Raw genomic sequence first — 25,466 nt, 5'->3', positions numbered from 1 at the left:
TCGACTTTAACTCGTCTGAAATGTTCGAAAAACGCAATTGTAAGCTAAAACTCTTACATTTTAGTAATATTCAATCATTTACCTTTATTTTGCAATAAATTGGAAGTCTCTAGCACAATATTTCGATTTATGGTGAATTTTTGAAAAAAACATTTTCCTTACGTCCGCGTGGTAACTCTGCCGAACATCTCAGAAATTCTTTCGTCACTTTGTCGTAATGTTTACACCGTTTTATATTAGTCGTTACATAAACTTTTATATATGAAAATGTGCGCAATTTCATGTAGAATACAACAGAAAATAACTCATGGTTGTAGCTTTTATCAGTTTTGAAATATTTTCATATAAATTACGATAAATAGAAAACATTCGACCTTCGGTCAACTTTAACTCGACCGAAATGGTCGAAAACTGCAATTGTAAGCTAAAACACTTACAGTCTAGTAATATTCAATCAATTAGCTTCATTTTTCAACAAACGGGAAGTCTCTAGCACAATATTTTGATTTATGATGAATTTTTGAATAAAACATTTTTACGTCCCATGCGTTGGATTCATGCATCATATTGTGATAATATTTTCTCTGCGTTGCTTTGATCGTTTTACAATTTGTTATATACCAAAATCATTGCAATTTAGTGTACAATACAAAGAATAAAAAATAATCCGTTAGCTTTAACCGTTTTGCTCACAGCGCGATTTGTATAAAATTATATATGAAAATTTTTTTTTGCGCTCATATATTTCAATATTTATATATGATAATGATATTTTTTTTTCATTTCTGATGGTTGCATACTAAACTTCAGGCAATGACAAAAAAGGAGCCAAAAATGAACTCTTAATCTTAAAAACTAAGTGTGCTGTGATTTTTTGAAAAAAACTTTTTTTCCGCTTTGGCGCTAACTCCCGAACGCCGCCGGCATACGGGAGACGTTTTTGTAAATAGAGGCTCAGCGTTTAAGGGTTAATTTACACATAAAAGCTTGAAAACTTATAAATTACATAAAAATGTAAACAAACACTTTTGCAGGATTTCTAGAGGATTTGCAAATGTTGTGTGTCTGTGAAAAAATTGCGTACGACAATTAGTTAGGTTCCAGTGAAAAGTTCGTGTGTCTGTGAACTTGTGCAACTTGAATCATGTAAGGTCGAGGTATTTACCAGAAAAAGACTTGGAATTTCACAGAACTGAAAAATCTTACCTAATTTTTCCTAGTTATTGAAATGCAAAAAGTAATTATAACAAGGAAAATATGAAAAAATTAATAACAGTCACATTTATCTGTAAAACTATACAAAACAAATAAGCATACATGTTACTTATGCATAAAGAATCTCTCTTTCTTATCTCAGACAGAGAGAGAGAGAGAAAAAACAACTACTCACCCTCCTGGTAGTGTATCCAAGGCCCTTGACATACAGTATGGAGAGAGAGAGAGAGAGAGAGAGAGAGAGAGAGAGAGAGAGAGAGAGAGAGAGAGATGGGCAGTTGGCCTTTCGTACATATCAAGAGTGATATTCATGAATTATTATGGAAAAAGAGAGAATACATTATAATAATGTTTGAAAATTACTAAATAATTTTTTTTATCCTAAAATAGGTTTTGACATAGGAAAAACTTATGTTTGGTAGTCGCTGTTTAGTCCTCAAGGAGTTACCTCCCATGGTCTGCCAGAGCTCCGTGGTGGCCAAACTAATATCAAAGAATTCTCTTTTAGTTGGTCTTTTTGGCCAGGTATTGTGTCATAATGATTAACATTATAACACGTGATGGAATACATAATGGACTCAAAGATAAGAGGGTACTTTCCGTTATCTTCAGCGAAGCTGAACACACTTTTTCCGTCAAAGAACCTGAAAGAAAGAGAAGTGACTATTGTGCATGCTTGTCCGCCCTCTTGTTTACAACTGGGCCGTTAAAGACCAAAGAGCCATTACTCTCTGTTGGTCAGTGTAGGATAATCCCTTGCCCAAATCCCATGCCTTTTCGTCAGGGAAGTTTTGGGGCGGGGGACGGTTTTGAGGACTCACAGCAACTACCAGAAATAGGTTACTCCTACGTTAAAACTTTTTTTTTTTTATAGCGTAGTTGCTTGTTTCGTCCTCAGGGAGCGTTACAAAGAAATTGACAGGTGACAAGAAAGGCTTAAGCTCTCACTTTTTATTCCCAACATCCCAAAGGAAAAAACATTTCTGGTCCAAGGTCAAGCCACAGATTTTCTTTAGGTTTTGGTACCAAGGAACAAGAAACTATACACGAACTTACGTTTTAGGTTCTACAGTGGCTTATCTAAGCGATAGTTAGCATACTCACTGTCAATAAGACCCTTGGTATTCTGCTGTAGCACCTAGGGGTTAAGACTAACCGTACCACCTACTGATACATAGTGTAGTCGAATTTGTTCGAGCACGTGGCAGTAATTTTGTGTTTGTGTGTGTGTGTATGTGTCCCAAATGACCACCCTGTACATTCAAAGACTTCTTCGAAAGAGACATTTCTGAAGAAGGCCAACGACATACTTACTTTCTTAGTATCATATATCCTAGGAAAGAGTGTGGATTTGCCTTTTTAATGAGAGACACTACAATCATTCTCAGCCCTTGTAGCGAGAGTGGTTAATTTGTGCTAGGGTGTAGGAAAATAGGACTCTCTGGGATGTTTGCCGTGACTTCTAGGTAAACCTTAAGTGCTTGAACCGGGCATAATGACTTGTCTGCTAAATTGAGTTTTCTTTTAAGAATAGATTTCATTTTTAAAGGACCCTCATTTTTGGCCAGGAATGATGGGCCAGGGGACAATAATAATTGATGGTCAGCTGTTTGCGTGATGCATTGTCCCCATCTAAGAGAGCTCAGTTCACTGCTACGACCTCCTGATGTTAATGCAATCAAGAAGATCGCCTTTTGTAGCATGTGCGTTGTGGTTGTATTGGGTCTGCTGAATTGAGGGGTTGATAGAAGTATAAGCACCTTGCTCAGGGACCAAGTAATTGGAAGCCTTTCGGTAGTGGGCCTTTATAGAGCAAAAGACTGCAAAAGGGAATTGACAACTTCTATACTGGAGCCAATCCTGAATCCATCAAGCAAGGGTTCCGTTTATGCAGCCTTGTATGCCATGACTGTTGTAACCACAAGGCTTTTGTCTTCAAAAAGGTATATAAGAAAATTAAAAAGTGTTTCTGTAGAAATCTCAACTGGGCTGCCAGTATGGATATAATCTAACCATATCTTCCGTATGGACTGGTATTGCCAGATAGATGATGTCCTTAACTTTTGCACTAGCAATGTTGGGTGAGTAATTTTCACGATAGATAATTAAAAAATCTATACGTGAAGGTCTTAGCTCAGAAAGGAGGATGCATAAACGACTTTCCCTCCTACTGTCTGGGATAGAACAACAGATGATAGTGGAAATGATCTTTTCGTCCGTTGTTGAAGTAATAGGAACCAGTGCCTGTTTGGCCAATTTGGGGATATTAAGTAAGGCGTTCATTTGAAGGTTAGAAGTTTGCTTAAAACCTTTGAAATATGGGACAATGGGCGAAAAAGATACCATCCTCTCCTTGTTCCAGTCTTTAGGAAGGCATCTCTTGCTATTGCTTGACTGTCCAGGTTCAGAGAGACATATATTAGGAGTTTGTGATTCTCGTATGTGGCGAACAGGTCCACTTCCGGTTGTGGAAGCATGTTAGCTATTGTTTAAAAAGAGTGGTTGTCCAACATCCACTCTGTTGAGGCTGTCATCTTCCACAATAGAGAGTCTGCTATTACAGAGCGACTCCCTTTGAGGTGAATTGCAAACAGGTGCACTTCCTTCCTTGCACCATCCAAAGGGTGGCTACTAGCATTATCATATTGATAGGAGGTGAATGGGATCACAACCTCTTGATGCAGGAAATTGTAGTCATGCTGTCTCTCTCTTCTGGAGGTTTGAGTTTTTTGAGAGACAAAAAGACAGCCATCAGGAAATTGATATAAAAATTCCCCAGAGTAGTTGATCACCTCCCTGCCACCTGACGATCCTCCCAATGTCCAACCTATCAACAAGGCATCTGTGTGTATTTTGACTCATACAGACAGAGGAGGCAGGGTGACTTCTTTCACCAGAGATTCCTTCTGGATCCAAGGCCAAAGTATCTCCCCAACTTTTTTAATCTTTTGATGAGGTCAGTCACATCTTTTTTCTTGCATGCAATAGCCAGAATTTGTTCACATTTTTAGTTGCAATCTAAGTACTGGACCTATTACTGAAGTGAACTGCAGCAGCCCATCATACATTCTATTTACCGTCTGGAAACTATGGTCTATGCAAGGAACCTTTTGAAGGCTTGCCTTATTCTGTTTTGAGTGTTATGGGGAGAGACCACAGACCGTGAAGAGTATCCCAACACAGTCCCAGCCACTGAAAGTGACTACTGGGCATGAGGTGGGGTTTTTTCAAATTTATTATAAAACCTTTTGACTGTAGTCTGTTGACCATTGCCCTTAGGTTTTCAAGCACTTTTTTTGTGAGACCCCAGATCAACCAGTTGTCTAGGTAGGCTGTTAGTTGTATTCTTTTTCGTTTGAGTTCTCAAACGAATACCATTGCTAATTTTGTAAAAAATCCTTAGGCAATTTTTAGCCTAAAGGGCATGACTTTGAATCTGTACGTATCTTTCCCTATGTGGAACCTTAGGAAGGGGCAGAAGGGAATGGAGATAGGGACATGCCAGTATGCATCTTTCAGATCTATAGAAACTGTCCAAGTCCCTTTTGGAATTATTCAACGTACTTAGGCAACGGTAGTCATCCGAAACTTTTGGCAAACAATGTGCTCACTAAATGGTGATTGGTTGAGGATCACTCTTCTTTCCGAGGAATCCTTTTTGAGGACACTGGAGAGACGTACTTGGTGGCGAATATACGCATTTTCTCTATGGGCCCATTAACAGGGCCTTTCTGCACATATAAATAATGCTGTTCCCCCACAGGGAAAACTTCCATTGTCTGTGATGTCATTGAAGCTAACCCGCCACCATATATTTCCTATTGGTATCTGCCTCTTCCTCTGCCTTCTCCTTTGATAGAAATTCCAGGTGTTGCTTTTCCTTTTTCCCCCTATAAGATGGTTTTTGGACCTTGTGAAAAAGGATGTCCTTGTTGTTGTTGTCCCTTTGTAGGGAATTGTCCCTTCTGATCACCTACTATTTTTTGAGGAAAACTTTTTTGGGGTGACTGAAGGCTTATATGATTTTTTATCAAAGTGAGCCTTTTTTGGGGTTGGGTAAAGGGAATTTATGGATTCTCTGTTTCCTGAATTCCCCTTTCCCCAGAAGAGCACACACTGTACAACTCTGTTGTTGGGCATGCTCGTTGAGTTGAGCCACAACAGACTCCTCAAACAGTGCCTTACAGAAGGGGTTAGAATGTAATAATACAGTGACATTGGAGAGTGATTTCTTGTAACTCTCCAATGCTTTCATTCACATTTTTATGTGCCATTCTAGGAAGTCACAGAGTGCATCCCATCGGGTTCTCATAAGACTTTTGGACTCAACAGAAAAAATTATCCTGGACTCGTCTAGAAGCCTTTTGGTGGCAACTTCCAGCAAGGTGATAGAGGTTATAATACTAAGAAGTTGGAGCCTAGCATAAAATTCTGACGAGGCTGTCCCCTCTGAGAGTCTTCTCATAGGGTTCCCAAACTGCATAGCTATATCTAAAGGGAGCTTTTTCCCTTTAAAAGGGAATTGTAGTGTTGCCCATTCCTTGGTGGAATTTCCCGAAACTGGGATGACCTTGGTAGATGGTTTTACTTCTTCCATTGCCTCTTGTTTTTAGTCACTACAAATTCTGAAAATCTATCTTCACACGATTAATAATTTTGAAAGTGAAGGGACAGAAGGCTGGGGCTACTTGGTAAGCAACTTGGGTCTTATTCAAAATGGAGGTAGAGATCCATATTTTGTTGACCTGGTAAAGGGCAATTTGCCCATTCATTGGTGGAATTTTCCGAAACTGGGATGACCATGGCAGATGGTTTTAATTCTGCCATTGTCTCTTGTTTTTAGTCACTACAAATTCTAAAAATCTGTCTTCACACGATTAATAATTCTGAAAGCTAAGGGACAGAGGGCATGGTGAGCAACTTGTATCTTATTCAGAATGGAAGTAGAGATCAATTTTTCGTTGACATGGTAAAGGGTGATTTCTATAGCTTTTAATGCTATAAGGACAGTAAGAAAACTGTTTGTCAGTGGTTTCTCCATATCTGGTGAAGATGGTACCAGGTGCCATGCTGTATTAGGGAATGCTGCCCTGTTTCTAAATTCTATATGTACAACTTCAATCATAGTTTTTCTCTCATTAACTACATACTTGCCATCGAGAAAGAAAATGCACATTGAGGCGTCTCACCAAGGATTATCAGCATCATCAGGGGTGAGTATTGGAGTCCCTGTTATGTTTTGATCTGAAGTTTTGTATTCCAAACTGACCATTTTGTTGTTTCTAGTTGGAATTCTAACATTTGACCTTTTTTGGGTTGCACTTGTATCCACACTCACTCTTTGGTTACAGGATGTAGTGCTTTTACACTTTGGGGTGTTCATGACCATCTTACTTTCCTTTTCAGAATCATGCTTCATGTCCCTTATATATTGTCATTCTGTTGCAAGGGCATCTTGTGAATGGTACTCAATTTCCTTACAGAATTGTTCAAATGTCACAAACTGTGTATCCCCTTTTGGGGGAGGTTGCACAGTCTAACTGGGCTTCAGCAGCTGAACTGTAACTGCCTGTTGATCAAGGGACAGAAGTCCTGGGTAGGTAACTATACCCTTCTGAAAATGTAGTAATTTCAGTCAGAGTTCGGCGGCTCCTAGTATCCCTTTTGGGGGAAAGATCCTATTCAGCAACGATAGCTGCATATGGAATAGAATTCCTTCTGGAATGTTTCTCCCATGGCTAGCTAAAATTTGTGCCCCTGATCCTTCTGGGTACAGCAGGGCCATTCACTGGCAATGTCCATTTCATATTCTTTAGTAAGAATGCATTTCATATTCTTTAGTAAGAATGTCAACCCCATATAAAGATTCCTCTACTTCCTCCTCAGGGTTAACCAAGGAGGTACCGGGGACTGATGTTACTGGGTTTTGACCCAAACATAGATGGTGTTCTGAGAAAGGGTTAAATATCTGCTGCTGGAGTTCTGCCAGAAAGATATAATCTCCCTCTTCCTCACCCCTACTGAACCCTAGAACCCATCAAGAGAGCTTAAAAGGAGCTGTTTTGTCCTTAAAACTTGTTGCCAGGAGCATACTACAAATCTTGCCCATATCTGGCGACCAAGCAAACTTTCCTTGTTTTTTACAAGGACTGTGCTCGTGGCAGGTGGTATGGGCTGTACCCGCTGGCAAAAAGTGAACCAAGCAATTTGCTGCAGAACACTTGAACTGAGGATCCTGCCTAATGGCAGTCCTGTAGTGATATAAAACAAGTTATTAGAAGCTAGTTAGTATTAATTGTTTTTAAATGAGGGTCACTTCTATAGTTCCTCATATAGTTTCCATATTACAGGTTAACTTGATTACAAGTTTGCAGTTGTAATACATTTAATTAAATATCTATGTTACTTCAACCCTCCAAGGTTTTAGGTTAGTTTACTTATACATTCTTAGTCCTTTTCCAGTGGCTATGTGAAATTTTTAATTCTAATTGTCATGCCATTCAGAATAACTGCTATGAACAAATTTGTTTAACTAGCCCAAGCTACTGTTTTATATAGCTTAGGTTAATGCTTCTAGTATAATCCATGTTAAGCCAAGAATAGAGGATTTCTTAGAAGGTTCTCACTTAACCTATTGTAGGCCACTACCTATTCAAGGCTTATTTAAAACTTGAGGATATCAACTATACAGAAAATAATCCTCTCATAATCTGGTTTTCTGTTTTATGTGGCCGAGACTACCCTTTTATCTGACATTCGGCCACTGCTGTTTTAAGCTAGTAGTAGAATATTCCTTAAAAATGGGTTCCTATTTAATCTGGTTAGGCTACTGCCTGTTCTAGGTTTATATCACCTTTAAGGATATAGACTACATAAGACCCTACTAGCATGTAGCCTTACAGATATGCTAGCGAGTCGTAAAAACTAGGTTATTTCATTGAGCATAGGATACTGCTTATATGTAATTCTAGGCTTATTTGTTCTTTCTTAACCTATAGTCAAACTCAGCCTTTTAGTCCGCTAAGGCGTTGGCCTTTGTTTACCCTGGATTTTTCGCACCGTTGCCATGTCTCCCCAGGTAGGTACTTCCGCCACACCTATCTCTCTCTCTCGTGACTTTGTAGAGTGTAGGGATTTCATTTCTTTCGTAAAATTCCAGTACAGTTCTTCTCAGGACACACTTATCATAGCCATCAAAATTCTTAACTGTTGTAGGCTGAGATTTTGTCTGTGAATGGAAGATAGGTTTCTTGTGTTCAGCCTCTGACCACCATTCTTGATTTGCTTTGGAGCAAATCCTTCTAACTGTCCTTTCGCTTACTTTGGTGGCTTTGGCTGTCCGAGCAAGGGCTTGAGTCGTTGGTAACAACGGTGCGCCGTTGGCCTTTTCATCTAAAAAGTACCGATTGACATTGTAGATTATTTCCTTCGCTTGACTGTGCAGGCGGGGGCAGCGAGTAGTAGGAGATGTTTCCATGGTGGGTTAGTGACACGGAATGACCTTGTCTGGCTGAGGTGGCAATGGCGCACTGACCCAGCACAGCGGTGTTGTCAAATCTCAGGAAAACATTTTTAATAATTTTAATTTCCCCAGCAAAAACTTAGTCATTCTTAAACATATGAAGTTTTATTATAAAACAGAGTAATTACCTTATATTTAGTTAGTATAAAAAATATTAAGAGACATTTCGTCATCACTGTCGTGGCGTATTTAGAGAATTGTGGCATTTGTGCGAAAATTCCTGGCTTAACGCGGCCACCGCCTTAGTGGCCAAAAAGGCTGAGTTTGACTATAGTATAGGGTATTGCCTAATCCAGATTATTATAGATCATTCTTAAATGTGTAGACTATATAAAAACAGAAACTTACTAATATGTAACCTTATAGTTAGTCTACTATTTTTTGTTTGACTTATCCAATCCTAGGCTATTTGGTCTACTACATAAAACAGTAACTCACCAATTTGTAACCTTATAGCCAGGCTATAACTTATTCTAATCTAGGCTATTGCCTAATCCTTATTATTTAATTCACATTTAAGGGTATGGGTTACATGAAACACAATTACCTTAGTATGTAGCCTTAAGGCTAAGTTACCATCTCATCCAGCACAGACTACTATTTCATCTAGTCCTAATTACTATTTCGTCTAGTCCTAGATTAGATGGTCTAGGCTAACAATTTAGTCCAAAAATGGGATGTTTCATAAAAAGTTATCACTTAATATAAGGTACTGCCTCGCCATGGATTATGTAAATCATGCTTAGGCCTAAGTGCACAGGCTTATATAAAAGGAAAATATCATACTAATGTGTAGTCTTATTGTTAGGCTGTCGATTTCTTTTGCCTAGACATTGTTATTATCTGATCCTAGGGTCCTTGGTCTAAGCTAGCCCACTTAAGGATATGTAATCCAAGGACAGCCTACAGACAACATCCACTATTAATCTAGTCTAAATTATTCTCACTGACAGCCTAGATTATTGTAGACATTGTGTAAACTGTAAGGATTTTTTATATTAATGATAAGTTGTGGAACATTTCTTTTAGTTAAAATATTAGTTAGAATTTTAAACAATTTTTGCATTATGAAACTAACAGTCAATGAGCCGGGTTCTGGCTTTCACACAAATTATCAATTCCAAAAGTTTAAAACTAAAATTTTAATTGGAACTTAATATTAAGCACTTATCTTGCTATTTTTGATGTTTCTGTGATCCTCGCTAATGAAATCGGAGAAAAAAGTCAAATTTTATCGGAGCAATGGTAACGATGTAGACCAACAGAGAGTAATAGCTCCTTGGTCTTGAACGGCCCGGTTGTAAACAAGATGGTGGATGCACATGCGCTATAGTCACTTCTCTTTCTTGCAGGTTCTTTGACGTTGGAAAAACTGGGTTCAGCTTCGCTGAAGATAAGGGAAAGTGCCCTCTTATTCTTGAGTCCATTATATACTCCATCATGTGTTATAATGTTAATCATTACGACCCAATACTTGGCCAAAAAGACCAACTAGAAGAGAAATCTCTAATATTAGTTTGGTCACCATGGAGCCCTGGCAGACCATGGAAGGTAACTCCTTGAAGACGAAACGGGCAACTATGCTATAAAAAAAATGTATTTAGTCATGAAGATAAAATAAAAAATTATTAATTGGTGAATATTGCTCTACAAGAGAGAGAGAGGTTGAACTGAGTTGTTCACATGGTAAGCTGTTTTGTGATTCTGCAGGAATTTATTTAAAATGTTATTGGTATTTTTCTGTGGTTATCTTAATATTAATATTTGAAAATTAGTAAATAAATTATTTTATCTAAAAATGTATTTAGTCACGACGATAAAATAAAAATCAGTAATTAGTGAATATTGCTCTACGATTGTAAATTTTATTTCTTCCATTCGGGTAGGCACTGTCCGAAATATCGTTGAAAATTGTAAGAAAACCTTTTAATCCTTTTGGTGTCTTGAAAACAACATATGCAATTTAATTACGTAACCTTAGTAGTGCAAGGGGTAGGAATGGCGTCACGAAGGGAGAACAACGTAAAACTTTCCTTGAAGGGGGAAAGCTTCGTGTTCCCGCACTCCCAGCTTGTGAGAGCGCGCAACAGGATGGATTGAGCTTGGTCCCTCGGGAAGATAACTGTCCCCTTAGGGACCTTATCAGACCAAACCCAGGCTTCTTCCGTTAACCTGGCAAAACCTGGATGGGGATTAGGTGGCTGGAAAGAACTCCAGTTCCTCCAGACGACGAGTGCCTAAACTTTCGATAGTCAATGTGCCGTTATGCAGGAGGGCATATAAGGCCAGTCGCCATGGGTTTCCCTTATCAAAGGGGGGCCAGTTTGGAGGCGTCCGGGACAACATGGGATTGATGTGCTGTTCCGGATTGGATAAATCCGGAGAGCAAACTTTCCTGAACCTGCACCTTTTGTGCCGGTGGCTGCATTGACTCTCTGGAAGGCTGTAAGCTTGTGACCAGATCCTTTAGCCTAGCTTCTACCTTTAAGTCGATTTTCTGCATTAGCAGATCGACAAAGGCCTCAGAATCAAATCCAAGCTGTGGAGACTTAGATTTTGAATCTCTGGACCTCGACCCCTTATAAGGGGGAGTAGCCTTACTTGTGGACGCCACCGGTTTGGGGGCCGGTGACGACTTAGAGGAAGCTGGCGGATTAGACCTTTGAGGTTTAGAGGACTTTGTTAAGTCCTTCTTTTTCTGAGATTTCACCTTGGGCATAACAGATCGAGATCTGTCCCCAAGGTTAGCTGGTTTGGAAATCCCTGGAACGAAGCTGATCATGACAGAGAACCAGTGATTTTTCATCGCCTTGCGAGAGGCGCGAAGTCGCGACATCTGAGCGGCATGCCACGACACTAGCGACCATACCAGCGGACCAGCCGGAAGAAGAAGGTGAATTAAATAAAGAATTAACCAAACTAACCTCTCCTGCCTCACTTACTACCCTACCTTCTACCTGATGTGTTTCTACACTCATGGGCTCCAGGTGGATGTTAATAACCGCCACATCCACTGTCACCTCCCCGCACAGGGAGACATCTCGGGAGGGTTGCGTTTCCAATCTGATCTTTTTCAATGATTGGGGCGACCGACCCCCCCGGGTAATGCGGCGGAGATCCAAGCACCAGGGTAGAGGAGATTACAGATCTCTTCTGAAAGCACGTAGGGGTTGCCGGACGCAACATTCCTCCCAAATCCGCCGACCCAGGTCTTCAGGGTCGACAGCGCAGAGGTTCGGATTAACAGGTTAGACTGGAAAAGAAGGTAGGATTTACCGAAATATACTCCTCATTTTGCATGTTTCTAAATGAGGCATCAATACCGAAAGAGGCTAAAGGTTAGCAGGCTCTCATCACTTACAGACTCAGCGGACACCAGTTCGCAGAAAGCGTAACAGAATTCACAGCCGACTGGGTGCCAAACGGTCACATCCCCAACCTGCAATGCACAGCTGGAGTGCGAGCGGCACATTTCGTGTCCGCACGGTTGCCGGAGAACAGCCGGACACCCTGGTTCCTGACAACGTACCATTTGTAAGTGGATTGATGGTATATGAGTATTATTAAAGCAAAAGCCACCGGAATAGGTCCGGCGACGAGAGAATACTTTAACTTAGCTTAGAAGATGATACAAGCGAAACAAGGCAAAACCCCTCCGGATCTGATCCCGGCAGCAAAAACTAAACTATTGTTTAAACTGACGAATGTTCTAACTTTTATATAAACAAGGTACTCTATGACATTCCGCCGTAAATAGTCACTGAAAACTCATTGTGTCTTATATTTATGGGGACGTTTTCACCGTGGCGGAGTGGGGGGATGTACGGCCCCTTACCGACCAGCCAGGGCGGAAACCAGATATTGGAAACCACCAACAACCGTGACCCGTACCACCGGGGTGGATAAATGAATAAGAACAACGAAAAATCAGACTAGACCGGCGGGGAAGTAATTACTAACATACCATAACTGTTATCATGCAATCACGGAACAAGGTTTGACGCTACAGCTACTAAACAGTAAAACCATTAGAAGCGAGCTAACAAAACACCGCCCGTATGGGAAAGGTAGAAAGTGACGGAAACCCGGCGAATTGCGACCAGTCGGGTGGGTAGCACCTTCCAGACGCCGACTATAACCACATAACGGGGGTGCCGAACGCAAGCGAACGGCTTCCCTCTTACATGGATAACGCTCAGGTGATGTCACCAATTTCTAACCAATAAGGTAAAAGGACAGTAACTAGGCTACATACATGAGAATATGGAGTTAATGATCGTAGCCTACTCTCCAAAAACCAAGCTTCTTGGACCAGTCAGGAAGGCCAGGGTTAATGCCACTGGTGTGGGGAGAGAAGGACCTACGTCCTAGCTCAGCCACTGGAGTGGGGAGTTGCCACTGGTGTGGGGAGAGAAGGACCTACGTCCTAGCTCAGCCACCCTTCACAAAACTGGAACAACTTGGACAGTAGGTAAATTAAAAAGTGAGGATCCCTCACGCTAAAGGAACTCGTATACTAGACTAACCTCACCTCCCAAACCTAATGGACTGGTCGGGAGAGTTAGGTAGCCTGAACATCGTGTAAGAGCACCGTCATGCCTAGCCTAGGTAAGTTAGGCTAGCTAAGAACCTAAATTAGAAATAAAACTACCAAGTATATAAACAAACAAAATATCATAGGAAACATTCGTGAAATGGGGTAGCCTAGGATTAAACATATCTAATACCAATATGAATATAAAGTTGATTCGACGACAGGGAGGGCCAAAGGAAATGCATTACCTTCGGTAACATTTGGGTAAACGTAAGATACCCAAAATGGCGTCCCTGACGCCATATCATATGCAAAACTTAAACTAGGAATAAATATGTCATCCTTGCTTGTACATAACAGCTAACATCATGAATAAATAATTTACACCAACGAGAAGGAACCAGTTCGCTGGAAGAGAAGGGAGACCGATAAAAGGACCCAAATTCTATTGTCAGAAAATGGGGGACCTAAAGCCTTCATGATAGCGAAGAGGCAAATGACGATACTTCATTCCCAACCAGCAAAACGGTAAATTCTCCAAATAAGCTCCAAACTAGATGGAGTAAATATATAAAAACTAGGAGGATTCAATCATTATCAAAAAAGTTGAGATTCAAGGTCGAAAACGAGCAGAGGCAAACATATGGCACACGCCTGGACATGATGCAGCGCTGTTGAATTTAAGTAAACAATAATTACGTAAACCTAAAATATGATGCCTCTGCAAAAATAATCCAACCAGAATTAGTACTCAACTCAGATGGTGAGAAAATCTCGGTGGAAGACATGATGAGCTGCTAAAATAAAGAACACAAACACCACAAAAAATTTTTACGTGTTCTCGTAGCAGTGCTAAATTTGGAATTATGTTGCGGTATCGTGATGACGCTTAGTGGGTGAGCGGGCGTTATAACGGCACATCCAATTTGGGACTTTGAGAATAGAGAGATCTGTTGGGCGAAGGCCTGTGATAGTGGTGTAAGCTCTCCCCTAGTGTATATCGACATCGATTAGATGATCGCTCCGGGGGTGGTAACCCCGGCATTCTAGATAGCTTTTTCTCTGGTATATGTAGCAATTCTTATACCTAGAAATGTGCTAAATGGAACCATTTCACTGGGTGACACAGGTCGAGCCCAAAAATAGATTTTTCCTTTGTCAAAATCCCTTTTTATTGAGTTTTTCATGAAAAAAACCTTCCAAATTTTGACTATTCTGCCATTTTGGATCCATATTCTTCCATTCAGATTGGCATCAGACTGGCGTTGTCTGAAATACCATCAAAAATTACAAGAAAACTTTACTTTTTATCCTTTGGGTGTCTTGAAAAAATGTATCCTGCAAATTTATTGAGTTATCCATCAAAAAAACCTCCAAATTTTTACCATTCTGCTGTTTTGGTTCCATATTCTTTGGTTCAGATCGGTGTCGGACTGGCGTCCGAAATGCTATCTAAAACCGTAAGAAAACCTTACTTTTATTCCTTTGGGTGTCTTGAAAACAGGGTATCTCGTAAATATTTTACAGTAAATATGCTCAGAATTTGTTACTGATTTAGTTCTTATCTGTTGTGATATTGTGTTAGCTGTAATTATAATTTTACAAAATAAGATATAAAAATATTAGAAAAAGCACTTATAGCATGGTGAAATTAGCATATTTTTACGACTGTCTTTTGTAAAAGAGGCCCCATGGAAGGTACAGAAAATTTTTTATATTCTTATAACTTGTGCAAATGTATATCTTCCTCTTTCCATTAATGTGTTTTTTTTTTTTTAAATTGGCCATCCTTAAATTTAGCCTGGTCCAGGATGTGCTTAATATATATTTAGCCTGGACTGTGAGGGTTAACAGATCTTTTATCTCTCTTAGTTAATCTTATAAGTTCTAAATCCAAACTCAAGTACAGTGGACCCCTGCCTATTTGCAGTTCCGGATTCACGGCTTCACCCATTTGCAGATTTCTTTGTGAAACATATATACACACTGTCTGCAGAAAATTCTCCTATTCGTGGTATTTTTCATAGAAAAATATTCACAAATTACTCTATTTTCATATAATTTTCATGACTAAATGCACTTTTTATGATAAAATTATTAAAATATTTAGGTTTAAGCATTTTTTGAGGGTTTATTGGTGTTTTGAACTATCAAAATACTGTAGACAGTCATAAGCATTTTCAGAGGGGTTTTAAGTATTTGCAGATTTGAGCTATTTGCGGGGGTTAGTGGTACGCATCCCCTGCATGTACCGGTGGTTGACTGTACTTAGTTCTTGCTAATTCAAAATCTTCATCATTAACAAAATGCATATCACTCCTCAATTTTGCCTCACCTCTCGTTTTGACCATATCCCATGTTTTCTCAGACATCCACATCTTTTCCTCAATCTGAGTCTCCTGATTGTACAGCCAATAGCCTCTTGCCATTTCATCTACACTTCTCCCTCCCTCCTCCAATGTTTCTGACATCAAAAACCAGTTTCTGCATTCTATTCTAAATTCCTCCTTTTCCTCTCCTTCCCTTCTAAGCACATCAGTATCGTACCTATCAACAACAGGTTTTCTGTTGTTTTCCCTTCTGACTTTTTAGCTTAAGTCTTATTTTTGCAACAGTGAGTTTATGATTACTACCAATATCTGCTCCCCGATTAACACAAACATCTAGCAAAGAGCTTCTGTGCCTTTTACTAATTGCAATATGATCAATCTGATTTTTATATTTTCCACATTATGACACCCATGTCGTCTTGCTTATATTGTGATGTTGAAAGTGTGCCCCAATGACTAAGTCATTTGCTGGACAAAAACTCCCAAACCTTACTCCAATCTCATTCATCTTGCCACCAACACCATCTTACCCATACAACCCTCAAATCCCTCATTTGAGCAACCCATTATTGCATTGAAGTCTCTAGTACAAATCAAAACATCATGTCTTGCAACTCCCCCTATTCCTTCCTGCAACTTTCCATAAAATGTGTCTTTCCTTTCATCAGGAGCATCATGAATGGGTGCATAACACACAAACCGACTAATGTTATCGTAATTTGACTTGAGCCGTGCATACAACAACTGCTCGTCTATAGGATCCCATTCACATAGAGCCTTCTCTGCTGTGCACCCCAACAGCAATCCTACTCCCTGATGGTGCATTCCATCCCACTGGCCAGATGTCAACGAACATAAGTTATTCTCCAAATCCAATTATCAATTCCAATTAACCTTGTCTCTGTTACAGGACGAATGTCTAATTCGTAACTTTGAAAAATTACCACCAACTCCTCAATTTTGCTATTCTGATTTATTGTTCTCACATTCCAGTTGCCAATTTTGATAGTAATTTTAGCACAAATAAAAGAATTAGGAGACCTGAGATTCTTAGCACCATCTGCCCATTTAAGGGCCGCACAGGACTAGGGGCCATTCCTCTTCTGTCAGAGCCCATCAAGGTTTCTTTGGCTAACTACATGAACACTTCACCATAGTGTTGCAGTCACAGTAGGCGGCTTAACTTGCCTGCATGCCCACACCCAAAAGGCTTAGCTATGCTGAGGCCAATCACATGCCAGCATGCTTCCCAGCCATTTCACTCTCAAGGAGTTTATCTGCCTGAGAAGCAAACAACCCCCCTGCTCCTTGGGGCATTGATCTGTGTGAGTAGAGGGTGATCACTCCCCCACTAGCTATATACAATGTATAGTGATGTGTCTGAGACAATTAAATTCAACGACTGGGTCATTTGTGAGTCATGAGTAATTATGAAACAAGTAGCTGTTTGGTAGCATAGTCTTGCTCTCTGAATGACGTCTGAGATTTCACTATATGTATTTTAATATAGGACTTTTGGCTATGACTTAACTTTCTATGAGGGGTGCCTATTAACCTTGTGATATTCAAAATATATACATATCAGAAAGAGAATGCATTACAGTATATTCTTTTTTACAGGTATCTTTCAACTTATTCTTCACTTTGTCAAATAGGACTAGGAGGAAATTTGACATGCCAGCTGTTCATTCTTCCAATGTTCATGAGTAATCTCATTGGTATAGCAGTGAGTCGCTCTCTTCATTACCAGTTTTATATCTGGTACTTCCATTCCCTGCCATACCTGCTGTGGTGCACACAGTATTCAGTTGCTTTCAGGTTAGTTGAGTTCATATGTAACCAAGAGTGAAGGTAGGTGGCATGATTTCTTGTTTATCTCTGAAATAAAAGCTTTGTTCATGTACCCAAATGGAAAAATTTATTATGCATAAGTAATAATTACAGCTTGGCTGGGAAAAACCTGTAAAAAGGTAAATGTGAGAGTAAGTTGGTCTTGTTCCAGGAGTGCCAGCTGTGATAATGTGGTGTTATGTATATTGCAGGATGTTTCATATTTCCTTGTCATTCTTTAGGGGAAGGAAAGTTGGTGTTATAGCACAGAAGGCATTATTAAATCATAGCTTGTAGGGTAAAGTCTGGAACTTAGCCAGTTGTGTATACTGTACTGTATCTTCTTTTCATAAATGCATCTGTGACAGAAAATTTTGCTGTTCAATAAATGATTTTGTTTCTCAAGATAATTTACAAGAAATATAGCAGTTTCATTATTACTGTATCACATTTGATCTGACAGCTGCAGTAAAACCTATAATATCATATATCATATGACAAGATGTACAAAATTTTGGAAATGTTTTTACAGTGTAGTAGGTGCATTTCATAGTAAATTGTGTTTTTGTAGCTGTGTTGGAAAATTATTGTGAAAAGTAGTTTTTGAGGTTAACTAATTAAATTAGGAAGTACAGTAAACCCCCCATATTTGCGGTCTCACGATTTGCGGACTCGCCTATTCACGGATTTCTGTATGGAATATAAATTTGCATTATTCGCTGAAAATTCGCCCATCCATGGAATTTTTCATTGAGAAATATTCACCAATTACTGTATTTTCATCTCATTTTCATGACTAAATGCACTTTTTGTGATAAAACTATTAAAATACTCAGATACCAAGGTAGTGCTCGAGTTACGATAATTCAATGTTGCAGTGGGGTAAGCAGTTAATATTGATTTATAAAATATTTTTAAATTTCGTGCAGACGCAGGCAGCAGCGTACAGTCAGGCAGTGAGAGAGACCAAATTACAATAGACCAACTTATTTTCCTCCATCTCTTTATCCCATCTTCTAGTTAAAAAAGTAAAAGAGAATGATAAAAGTATTGTTAGTAACATTATACTCTTGCATAAATGCGTACAGCCATAAACAACCGAACGAGAAACTGTTTTTTTTGCTATCACTGAATCTGATAACAACCGCCGTTTTGCTTGTATTTCAACCATCGTACGGTAGTAAACCATCATCGTAGTTATAGTACAAATGACGTTAAATAAAATAGGACTGATATATTTTTACATTATACTGTTATTCGGTATGGATAAAAGATCAGCAAGGAAATATACTGCTAAATTTAAGCTGCACTTTGTAGCTGAAGCTGAGAAAACAATGTTCAAGCTGCTAATGACTATAAATTATCGTGCATCGGCAACGTGGATGAAACTTGACCATAATTAAAATTGGAAAGTATTTTAACCAAAACTACTGGGCATGAAAGAACACATTTTACGCTGACATGTGATAAATATGTAAAGCTGGTATTATGGTGAAATCAAGTGAAAATAGCGAATGGAATCTTGATTTTTTTCACACAAAACAAACATGCCCCCAAAAGGCCAACATCATCTATTAACAAAAAAAAAAGCTGAATTAATTTCACAATGAGACGTATTTAAGTTATATTCGTCTTAAAAACACTTCGTATAACGAAAAATAACCTTATCCCATATAAGTAAAGCAACTAAGAGATTCATTTATACTAGCTAGAAGCAAGAAAAGTGCTCTGAACTGAGTTAAATACGGCGAAATAAACTTACTGTGTAATAGATTTCCAAACCAAAACATTGATTGCAGTTTATAATACAAAGGGAGTATAAGAATATATACAATATATTCCAATATATTCTTATATAATGGACACAGTGAATTAAGGCATAGCATTTTAAAAGATACCATGAAAAGATGCATATTAATTATGTTGATGTTTGTATAATACGATATGTGAATATAGAGTACAATATAATGTAGGTTAGGCTACCGTATATGGATACAATATACCATAGTGTAGGCAAAGCTAATTCTTTTTTGTTATTCAATTTCTCTTTTTATTGAATGATCATAAGTCACTCTGCATGAACCTCCAGAATTAGCTGATATTAATAATTACTATACCGTGTATGTATAGAGTATACTTTATAGTGTAGGCTAGGCTACATTCAAGATATGTTTTTTCCAACGAATGATGGGTTTTTTGGAACCTAACCCCATTGTATGTAGGATAATACCTGTATAAGCATTTTAAGTTTTGTGTGTGTGTGTGTGTTTGAACTATCAAAATATAGGCAGTTCTAAGTGTTTTTGGAAGGGTCCTAAGTATTCACGGATTTTAGCTATTCGCGGGAGGGTGTGGTATGCATCCCCCGCGAATACTGGGGTTTACTGTAGTTACTTGTGGTTCAGTTAATAAAGTCCTGTCAAACAAGCATTATTACAATATATAAAAGCTTTAGATTTACATGAAATCACTCATGAAGTATTGTTACTGCTAAAAAGGCTTGAATTTCTGACAGGCCTTTGTTTTTAAGTGAAACTTACAATTTATTAAAAAGTCTTGCTGATAAACCAAGCAAGGAGATGCCACAAGAAACAATAGGTCATAATTGTCAACAAATGTTGTTCAGATGCACTGCATTCAAAGATGCTATTTGGAAAAGTAGATATATTGAACTGCTTAGGTCCAGTTAGATATTATAGACAGATTTTTGCTTATACAGTGACACCTCAACTTAACGGACAGTTCGGGGGTCTGTTCCTTCAACTAAGTAACAAAGACTGGCAGTGGCCTGCGTGATCAGGTACCAAGGGCAAACTTGCATAGCTTGTAGTGTAGCATAATTCCATATACAGCACTACAGCCTAGCCCAATTAGTATTTTTTAATTATCATTCAATTTAAAATACTGGATTATTTATCATTATAATTCAGAGATATATCTGCAAAATCAGTTGCTTCTAAAAATGCATATTCGTCTATAGCTGTACCTACTTATAAAATACTGTTTATAAATCCCATACAATATAGAAAATCATGAATATTGTTTCTTTTTAAGAGTAACCCCAAAACCTTTATGAGAGAGAGAGAGAGAGAGAGAGAGAAACATGCAAAAGACAAGCAAACACATTTAAGTTTGTAGTTCATCCTAACATGATGCTTAGATGTGCGTACACCCTGTTCTCACGCATACTTACTGAAAAATTTGTACAGTAACAGTACAATATATTACTGTACCATATTAAGAACAGCAAAGTGTTACTGCATTAAATACATTAAGTCAGTAAAAATAATGTATGAGAGAGAGAGAGAGAGAAAAAAATTATTTTCACCACTGTAATTGTGACTGTATGCAATTACATTTTATTTAACCAATTATCTCCGCATTTCTAGTCATGTGACTGTGAGAAGAACAAAGAACAACACTCACTTAAAAAATTACACATTTTCACTTGTAAATGTCGTAATGTACTGTAAGTACATTGAATTATGTCATCATATTGTAAATTTTACTAAGAAATTTTCACAAGAAAGATAACCACACATACTTTCTTTTCAAAATCAAACACAAAAAAGATTGTGTTAACAAAAGAGCACAATTTCTTCACTGGACTAACAACTGAACCATACTAACAGCGGGCATACCCAGGAAAACATTGGTCACGTGTGTGTACTGTATGTGAGTGCAAGTCTTTTGAAACAATTAGGTTTTTCAGACATTTGTTTGAACCAAAACTCTTCTTGTTTACTGGATGGTTTTTAGATAATAAGTGACTTTTGTGGCAGAATTCAACCTAAAAGACTTCTATGTCAAACAGGAAAAATCTGGTGCATATAAAGTTACTTGAGTTTACTTAGTTTTGGTAAAAATTAATGTATTATTTATAGAGAAGTATTTACTCAGTGATGGTTTCAACGTGATACATTATCATGAGTATCTGATATTTTGAATTGTAATATTTTTCAGGATCTTAATACTGGGATTGATCGAGCTGTGTTGGAATACCTATCCTTCTACTTGGTGGAGTTCATCTCTCCTTCATGCTTGCCATTTAACTCTGCTGGCAGGTCTTTTCCTAAACCGACCTACAGAGAAGCAGGCAGAGAGATACAGGAAGATTTTTGAAAAGAAAGAAAACTAATAGTGATCAGTTTTGTATGTTTGCTAATAAGCTTTTTTTATGTTAAAAATACATGTTAAAATTTGTCACAGAAGATTAATGTTTATATAAAAAATATAATGTACAATACTATTTTATATAAACCATAAATGTGCTTGAAATGATGTTTGGTTATAGAAAATTAAAATTCAGAAGTTTTAAATTTTGTTTTCTTAAGAAATGTTTATAACAAGAATAGTTGTACATAAGACATTGTGTTGAAGAGTGGATAAATAGGGGAGTTAACATTTGGAATAATCATGAAGGAAAGTGAGAATCAAAAAGTTGTGTGGTCAGATATCTATAATTATTTTTGATTGCATACCCCTTCAAATTGGGACCACCTTGATGTGGTGAGGGGGCTCTCGAACCTAGGGAATTTTTTTTCCCTAAGTTTGATCGCAAGTGTCCCACATATATAATAAAATATTTTAGGAGTAATTTTGTGGATTTTTCCACTTTTGTCAAAATTACCAAACTTAATAAATAGGAAAACATACAATAGTATGGAGCGAAGTTGAATTAAGCTAAATAGTGGGAACTGTGGTAGAACCATCATCTACCTGATAATATTCGGACCTGTTTTTTCAGGCAGAACTATTCTGTGGAGCTGAACCACGGATTCCAGGGCAGGCCTGGTTCTAGGAATAGGACTCTCGGCTTTCTGTCCGGTTAGCCCATATTGTGATTAGGATGGGGATGACTGTATTATTGCAATACACTCAGTCCAAGCAAGTGGGTTTTGCTTACACTTGGGCCATACTAATCATGACATGCCATCCCCTTTTTGGGGTAGGGTAGAGATGCGGACATTTGGGAGTCAGTTCCCACTTGTGCCATTAGTGGAAGATTCAGTTCTTAAAAAGCCATTGATATCTTTTCAAGATTTATCATTTTTTTTTTTCTTCCCTTATGCAAAGTAGTCTTAAAGATTTCAGTACCCCTGGACCCCAAGATGGTAAAATTCTGGCACAGTCAATGACTATTGGAACGTCACTCCCGAATTTCCTTAGTATGGATATAAATGCTACAAAGGAACATTCTGTTGCAAGTAAAATATCAATTCCTAAAAACTCAGAGAGTTTAGAAAATCAAAAAGAAACAAATAAAAACGAATTGGTAAACTCCAGTATCATAACACTGGAACCATACATAATGGACAATAATTCTAAAATAGAGACAAGTAATCCTCCTAAAACCCCATCAACACAAGACAACCCATCACTGATGAATGCGGAAAATATAAAAAAGAAATAACTATGGACTCGATCCTACGCTAGTTCATTTTGAACATATTTTTGGACCAGACAATCGGTCCAGATTTTTAATATTAAAAGCAGAAAAACAGATATCACCAGCCATATTAGAGAACAAATGATTAAATATACACCCCACAGAAGATATGGAATGTAGACATATCAAAAACAATGAATAGCTAATACAAACAACAACCAAAGCGCAATCAATAACCTTTTTACAAATAACCAACATAAATGAAATAAAAGTAACAGTAACCAGCCATGAAACACTAAACTATACACAAGGAACAGTAATGCTCCCAGACAATGATGAAAAAGAGTTACCATCAAAACCAATCTTAATTGAATCCCTTAAATTAAGATACAACAACATACATGACTAGGAACTGTATACTATCCCAAGTAGAAAGGATGCAAATAAACATATTAAAATAGTCAAAATAAAATTTACAAACCGGGAACTACCACGAAAAATAAAAATTCTAGGACTAAAGAGAGAAGTTCGTCCCTTTGTCCCTAAACCTCTCCAATGTTCTAAGTGTCTAAAATATGGCCATTCAACAAAAAAATGTAGAAATAACGCTATATGTGCTGTATGTTCTGAAGATCATACAACAAATTGGAAATGCAAAACCTTTAAATGTGTCAATTGCAAATTATACCATCATGCAAAATCTAAAGACTGTATATTTTATCAATATTATACAGAATTACAAATGTTAATGGACAGAACTGGTATGCCCATTAACAAAGCCAAATGCGAACTGAAGGTGAGAGGAGTCAACGATCCAGTAAAACGCTATTCATATTCAAATGCTGTAACAACTCTTGATAAACATAAAGAATCTCAACACAGAATAGCTGAGACACACCTCTCCCCCTCCTCTACTACTCATAAAAGCCCAAGAGTACAGTTACAACAGACCTCTCTTACATCACAACAGATCTCTCCAGTAAAATAACCCCAGTTAATCGTTCAGAAACGAATTCCAGTGATATGGAAAAATCAACAGAGGTTAATAATCCAGATCTGGATACTCATAATTGACAAAAATAACCATAATAAAAAAGGAAAGTAATTGACAGAATGCCCCCTAAGGGCAAAAAACCTAACATTCCATTCACAGATCGATCTAACAAAACACCAGTCTCACCCACCATTTATCTGAAACAGATTACATTAACTGATCACAAGTGGAAATCCATAGTGTTCCACAATCCAAGACAAATATAAATAATGATTCCCCAAATATGGATAAATCCTCTAACTCTTCTGTACTCTCATCACCAAAAGCAACGAAGAAATCTTCAATTAAACATCCTACTGAAAAATCAGAAACCCCTAAAATTCATCCAATCACAACCACATCAAATCAACCTGCAACAAGACCAAAGAATAATAATAATAATAAACCTAAAAATTCAAATCAAAATTTTATACCAGCACATCGGAGATCCAATACATCTATACCAGAAATTCCTAACAAAAATATTTCAACATCCAATAATGGAAACATAACTGGGACCCAGAGATCAGAACCATTCCTTCAACACTCGGAACATGATATATCTTGCAGATGTCGAGTGTTTCATCATAACATACAATCATTTACCTAACAAAAATGAAAGTGTAACGCAAAATTTCACAATTAACTTTACTAGGTTCCGAAAATGCCCTTTAACATTCCATCAAGATGGCGAATTATGCTCGGAATCCTTAAAACTAAAAAAAAAAAAAATCAAAACTCAAATAGATTTGCTAATGAGTAAATATGAAGAAGAACCAGTCAATGCATCAAATATTCAGCAATCAAACCCAGCTACAAAGAAACCACAAAGTAACACAAACTCCCTTAAAATGTTACGGGATAGCTAAATCAACAATTAACTTACAAAATCTAACGCCAATACCACCAAACAATGACCAATAAAATAATTAAATGGAATATGAATGGATTTTGTACTCTGCTTCGGCTAGGTGAAATCTAGAGAATACTAAAGGAACATAAACCTATTTGCTTATGTCTACAGCATATTGGTACAACTCCAAAGAACTTTAGAAACTATAAATTAGTTTGCCATTCACCAATAGTGGATGGCAAGCTAGGAACAGCTATATATGTTCATAACGATTCAACTTATGAACCCTTAAATATTACATCATCATATCAAATAACTGCAATCAAATTGCACATGCAGACAATCAAATTATTATAAATCCATATAATCAGGCAAACTCTAACTCAAACTTAGTGATTTATCACAAATAATAAATAATGTAAATGGCCTACTCCTAATGGTAGGCAACTTTGATGCCCATAATCCATTATGGGACAGCACACATGCCAGTAACTTGGCCGGCACAAACATTGAAAATTGGATAAGTGATCAGAATTTACATTGTCTAAATGAAAGTGATTCACCAACGTACTTCTCAAAAACTCATTTAACTTTCTCTTCAATAGATATTTCATTATGCTCACTGGAATTAATCGAAAAATTGGAATGGAGTGTCCTGGACGATTCATACACAAGTGATCACTTTCCAATTTTTTTGAATTATTTGAACAACAAAAAACCATAATTTCCCATAAAATATATAATGAAAGCTGACTGGGAT

The 25,466-nt window shown here is 37.7% G+C and overlaps 1 protein-coding gene across 4 annotated transcripts in view; it reads left to right on the top strand.

Annotated features, from left to right (window-relative positions):
• The window catches only part of Alg3 (Alg3, alpha-1,3- mannosyltransferase), a 314,859-nt gene extending 293,109 nt beyond the window's left edge, over nt 1-21,750 (top strand). For all 4 annotated transcript variants that reach the window (XM_067081280.1, XM_067081281.1, XM_067081282.1 and 1 more), the window contains 2 exons: nt 17,222-17,419; nt 21,395-21,750. In XM_067081280.1, the coding sequence (XP_066937381.1) occupies nt 17,222-17,419; nt 21,395-21,569 (373 nt within the window). In that variant the 3' untranslated portion in view covers nt 21,570-21,750. The remainder of the gene's footprint in view (nt 1-17,221; nt 17,420-21,394) is intronic.
• The last annotated feature ends 3,716 nt before the right edge of the window (nt 21,751-25,466 follow it).

Source organism: Macrobrachium rosenbergii, chromosome 37 (assembly GCF_040412425.1).
Source record: "Macrobrachium rosenbergii isolate ZJJX-2024 chromosome 37, ASM4041242v1, whole genome shotgun sequence".
NCBI lineage: Eukaryota > Metazoa > Arthropoda > Malacostraca > Decapoda > Palaemonidae > Macrobrachium > Macrobrachium rosenbergii.
The sequence above is the reverse complement of the archived record's forward strand: the minus strand, read 5'-3'. Positions and strand labels throughout refer to the sequence as shown.